This window comes from Acanthaster planci, linkage group LG17, assembly GCF_054643075.1.
Source record: "Acanthaster planci isolate LZ-2023a linkage group LG17, COTS_SCS, whole genome shotgun sequence".
NCBI lineage: Eukaryota > Metazoa > Echinodermata > Asteroidea > Valvatida > Acanthasteridae > Acanthaster > Acanthaster planci.
The window spans coordinates 6,389,481-6,395,439 of NC_141793.1; the positions used below are offsets into that span (position 1 = coordinate 6,389,481).

The following is a 5,959-nucleotide window of genomic DNA, read 5'->3' on the forward strand; positions in this document are numbered from 1 at the left end:
ACTGTTATTTTTACGACAACTGCACAGCAAGTGGAGCACTCTTTTGCAAAGACAAAATAGAATTTTAGATTCGAAAACGTGAAGCAAAGTATTGTTGTAATAACTGCAACAGCTACCTTTTCTGTTTTGACTACTTCCCTTTTGTTTAGGTAGAGCGTGCCACCTGACGCTATAGATCGATTTGTAAATCAAAGTATTTATATGGATATTTCCCCAAAGGCATGATATTGGTGAACCGAATAACAGGCCTACCACTAAAAGCACTCCGCAACCGTTTTTATAACATTGTTCAGCTATTAATTCGGGGACTTCTTCAGGAGCAAAATACATGTATAATCTTTTTGCGTATTCGTTTTTTCGGCATTGGATCGGTGATATCTGTGCTTTTCTTCCAGAAAACCTGTCTCGGAAATAGTGAACGAGGCGTCGGAGGAACTAAACCTGAAAAAAATTGTACCCTCGACTTTGTCGGATATTCATATACACTTGTCACAACTCTACTGAAATCAAGCGAGAAATAATTTGAAAGAGGATTTTTTTCGCAATCGGTAAGTTTCTTTATATAATTTCCAGGTACCAACAAAAAATTATTTTTCCTACAAGAGTTATTGGTAAAACAAATTTGTTCCATTACTCCTTTTTTTCATCGACAGAATCAAGTCACGGAGCACAACAGAATGGTTGTTAACCAAACACTTCAAGTCCTGGTCGTTCTACAGACGGTAGTTATACTCATAGTTTTTGTGTGTAAGTTTTTGGTTCATTTCTTTATTTGTTTTGCTTGTCCTTTTGTGGGTTTTTCGGTTATTAAATCCACAACCGGGCAAAACATACTTATGGACAGATTGGTTGAAGTTGACGGATGAACACAAGTTCTGGCAAAACTCACTTGGGTATTATCTTGTCATCACGCTGGGACTCAAAGGGCTTTTTGTTTATAGAGCATACCTTTCCGTGGTTTAATTTTTTGAGCCCTTGGATCATACTATCTATGCAATGACTGAATAGGAGACGACCATCATCGTGCACGCGGTGGCTGATTTTTTGTTAATCCATTATTGCTGCAAAGACAACCAATGCTGTGAGGCGCCCTATACTTTTTCCAATAGAGCTTAAAAGTAAAAGGTCACGCAGCGAGCTTCCAGAACCCTTGCGCGGTCTGCCTATGGGATTTTACATTTGGCCGTCCTATCACGTTCGATAATTTTTGGAAAAATAATTCCTTACTGAAACCACCCAAGAAACACTCATAATGGAATTATTATTATTTAGGAAAAGTCACCTGGAGAAGTATAAAAAATGAATTTTATTAACGGCCTTTCACGTCCAGCGATATCGTACATGTACCTAGGTCAACTTGTTCATGCACGTTTGTTTTCACTCGCCGTGATTTCTTGAAAACGAGATTGTACAACCTTGCAAATATTTACTTGTCTGCAGTCGATAGGTTCCAGATTCCGTTGAGTTGACATCGCGCAACTTAAAAGTTTTGTGTAAAAACAGAGTTCTCGTGAAGCTTCTTGTCACAGCCATGATACGGCAGCCAACTAGTGACTGAACTCTCAAGAATCCCATTGATGCAGAGTTTTGCACTCAAACATATTCTGGGCCTCATGACGAGACCCAGTGATACTCAGCCTCGATCTCAACACGCTAACCAGACGCAGCTGGATCCACTCAGAATAGGAACAAGAGAACGCGTATTTTGACAGAGCAACGACGTCCTATGAACATTATTCCACCGTGCAATGTTGATTTCAGTTGATTTGATTTAAACACTTTGTATTAGAAACTCAACCATTTATGAGATTTAAATAAGGACTGCATGCAGTCGACGAGTTTAACATCGAACGCTTTGCTTTCAGTTGTAAAGTTATGTTTTTACCGACAACCCTTGCGCACTTTTTGCTAACGTCGGTAGTCCCCTTTCAATGGCAAATCCAGAGCGAATTTTGGGAGGCAAACACTTTTATGGAGCAATAATTTGAGAATCTCTTTATGTGCCCTTTGCGGCCATTCAGGAGATCGAGGAGGCTAAATTAAGGAGGAATTTTGCACGTTTTGTGAACGAGATTAAAAAGTAGCGCCATTTCTCAGCCACGGTTCCCTATGTTCATTGTAAAGTTTTCAAATGAGCACCAAAGGCCCTACCGTAATTTTGTTCAAGATTTACCTCCAAAGCGACGACGTTATCAGACGTCAGTCATCAAGTCAGTTTATGCTTATGTGGTCGATCAACCGGTATGTTTGCTTATTAAGCTGTACCGTTAGCAGCGTCGCAAGCCCCAGCTGTATTTTTTAATACAACACGTTGGGAAACCCGACTTGAATACAGGCTTTAATCATGGCACTGGATATGTTTTTTTACTGGGGAAGCTTCCAGGAGAAACTTCCACGAAGCACGAAGACTAGTCTCCAGTCAAGAACAATTTTCCTAGGAACGTTCGTTGTGTATTCCCAGAAGGTTTTGTGTACTAAAAAAATCGCGCCCCTACCGGGCCATTTGCTAAGTCAGGTACTTTTATATAAACGTGCGCCACATGAACAGTAGCTCCTTTTTCTTCCTATTAACTTTCTAAGCTAAAGTTTATGTGTTATTTGCTAAAATGCAGTGTTCCGTTCGGAACGCGTGTTCCCAGTGTAGCGATGCCGCTGTTATATTCGCAATCGGGAAGAAAGATTTCTGACATTCCTTTTCTAGACCCTGTGTCTGAAGCACAGCAGCTAGAGCACAGCATTCTGTGATTTACTCCTCGTGAAGGTTACCTTTTCTCCCGTTTTTCCTTTCCATATTCACCCCCAAAGATACCTTACCATGCAATGAATTTAGAGTATTTCTGGACACCGTTAATTATATGAAGCTACCCGAATGAGAACGTTCCGACGAGAATGTGTGGTCCCGTCAGACCGTTCTCACTAAGGAACACAGTGTTCCATGTGGAACGCGACTGAATGCCCAAATGCTTCCACTTCCCTTTGTTATTACATCAAGGAGCCTCGTCCACCAGTACGCCTACAATGCATAAGCATGCCATTTGTGGTCGATCTTATTGAGAATACATTGATCCTTACTGTGGACCTATTAAATAAAACAGTACGCTCATATTATTGTGCGTACGGTCCACACAAAGGAAACAATAACTTTGCTGGTTCTCTTAGAAAAAGAATTTGTCCAAATTTAGTAAAACGGACAACACAAAAAAATAACTTAGACATAATTAAAGACTTCAAAATCGTGATTCTTCCCTGTCATGCGGGTTTCTCTTATTTCAAATGTTTAAAGTATTTTCTATGCATTAAAAAAGAAGAACAAATAAGTGACGAGCTCCTCTTCGAATAACAGAAACCTAACACCCAGAGTTTTAAAATAATGTTTGCTCCATTCTATGTGGGCTGTCATTTTATGCTAAAACCGATATGATTAACCTTAGGTTTACTCAACATTATGGTGCAACCTAACAAGCACTTCAAGTCTTCCCAAACATAAAGAACCTTCTTTACAGAGTTTTCTGATCCGTCCTAAAAGATGTGTTGAAGCTAAAAGCTAAGTTATTGGCATACTGAGACATTTTGTAAAAGATGTCGTTTTATACCTGAGAACTAGACACCCAAAGGACCGTCGTTGCTATGTATAAAAACACGCCCTCGGTTGCTCCCGCCGCAAGCAAACGGTGACAGAAATTAAGGCTGGTTCATACTTTGCGCAGAGGCGAAAACAAACGCGAATTTATGACGTCAGGTCAGAATTGGCGCTGCGGATTTGCAGAAGTTGAACACATTCTTATTCGAAATTTCTAGTATCGAAAGGTCAAATTTGCTTCGCTTTCACATTCCTGTTGTAGAAACCGACCTTAAAAAAATTAAGTGGGTAAACGAAGTTGTGTTTATAATTTCCTTAAGCAGAATCAAACATAAAGCTCTCAACTGGTCATTTCGAACACAATGAAGTACATGTACCTGTCCTGTCTTTTCATTTTCTCGTTTCTTTACTTTCTTTTCCCTTCAACAACTTTGATTTGTGTGGAAAGTGTTTGCTGAAGACGTTGCTGGAAACATAAAACCCAAGATGAACGCAATACAAATGCAAGAAATGCAAGAGTTTGCAGTGCTTGTTTCTAACAATTAAAAATACAAATTTTCAGCGAAGTTAAAGATAATCACAATCAAGCTTAATGTGTTCATTTTTCAGACTGGTCCCATAAGAGTCACACATGTGTGATTATGAAGCCTGCAGTGAAATACGAAGCTGTGGAAAATATAAAGACAAGTCTGTTCCCGGCAGTCGGCACCAGGGAGCGTGGACAGCTGTCTAACTGCACGCTTCAGGATATTATGAAGCGACAAGGTGTGGTGATGCTAACCACCACTAACCTTGGTTATCTAGACCTGTCCCTAAATATGTTGGCTAGTATCCGTAAAGTAGGTGTCTGTGTCAACACAACCATAATTGCAGAGGACAAGACGGTTTACAAGTATCTGCGCAGCAAGGCCGAGGGGGACCCAGCAGTACACGTGGTCATGACTAACTCTGGTGAAGTGCAGAGTAGGGAGGTGTGGAGCAAAGATTTCATTAACTACTTTGGCCTACTGAAGAAACGGCAGCGGTACTTTCTGAGCCTGCTAAAACAAGGCTTGGAGGTTCTTTTCACTGACTCCGACACATTTTGGTTTAGTGACCCATTTCCATATTTCCAGGGAGACTTTGATATGTCGATGGTGGACCAGAAATCACCTTACCCCACTCGCGCTCTAAATGCTAGTTATTGCGCCGGTTTTATATACCTTAGGCCGACCAACACGACGCTCCAGTTTGTTAGGAAGTGGATTATGTCACTGGAGGGAAAGAACATCATGGATCAATTTGTGATGAACAGGTTATTGCGAGCTGATCAACCCGTGCATGTCAATGTACACCCACTGGACATTCATCTTTTTCCATCAGGACCTAAGTTCTATCAACTTTTAGAGCAAAATGCAAACTACTCGGCGGTCGTCATGCATGCTGCAAGTATTCATGGTCACGCTGCCAAGGTGGCTAAATTCAGAAGTTCCAATATGTGGTTAGTCAATGGGACTAGTGAGGAGTTACTTGCTCGTGAGCACTCATTGCACGATAACTAGCTATCCATGTGGCCTTTTCAGGGTCATTTTTGATGCTCATCATCTAATCTTTACAGGGTGGGCTCCAGAGGGATTTTTTGGCGCTACCAGAAAAGAAAAACTACTGCTACTGCTAAAAAAGATGGATAACGGTGATCTTTCCCACAGTTGATGTGTTGTGTCCACTGCGTTGTAATTGTGTAATCTTGGGTACAAGGATCATCCGTGGTGGTACTACGCGTTCAATATTGTGAGAGATGTGGGGTGTGGAGGACATTGAAGCAAACATGTCCGTTTGCATGTGCTGCTCTCTTCACTCTGACCATGACGGAAACCCGCAGGTTAGTAGACTTCATGTTCGTGCATCCAGCTATGCTCATCGGAACACGGGTATGCTCTTAACGTTGCAACCGCCATTGTTGTTTATAGAAACGCTTGTGTCTTTGTCTCTTCTCGTCTGCTCTTAAATCATGCCAATACTTTTCTACAGAATTTGGTGTAAATAATATAATAATAATAATAATAAGTGCTTTATGAATCCCGGGTTTCTCAAGTAAAACAGCCTCCCCCATTTCATCTATCAATAATTTTCCTTGTAGTTTAATATATAATTTGTTGTTCAATGTTTCAATTTGTCAAAGTATTTTAATTTATCTTCCAATAAAATATGCATATATTACACGACTGCTTTAGCGTAATTATGACCATGGTATAAAAAAACAGGCTGCTTCGCCTTGAGTGTCATTTACCCCCTCGGGTGTACAAAACACCATGGACCCCTACACTTCAGGCAACAATAATTGTTAAATGTATATCTAAACTTGATGTAGGCCTGCTCTTACTCCTTTCGTCCTGCAGG

General features: G+C 40.6%; 1 protein-coding gene across 1 annotated transcript; it reads left to right on the top strand.

Annotated features, from left to right (window-relative positions):
• The first annotated feature begins 677 nt into the window (after positions 1-677).
• On the top strand, positions 678-5,686 carry LOC110989313 (uncharacterized). Its single transcript, XM_022253613.2, has 2 exons — positions 678-747; positions 4,190-5,686. Exons 1-2 carry the CDS (start codon positions 678-680, stop codon positions 5,119-5,121), a joined length of 1,002 nt encoding a protein of 333 aa, XP_022109305.2. The 3' UTR covers positions 5,122-5,686.
• The last annotated feature ends 273 nt before the right edge of the window (positions 5,687-5,959 follow it).

Coding starts and splice junctions, on each gene's coding strand:
- LOC110989313 (XM_022253613.2), top strand. CDS start 678: ATGGTTGTTAACCAAACACTTCAAGTCCTGGTCGTTCTACAGACGGTA. Junction 748..4,189: donor TATACTCATAGTTTTTGTGT/GTAAGTTTTTGG, acceptor TTCATTTTTCAG/ACTGGTCCCATAAGAGTCAC.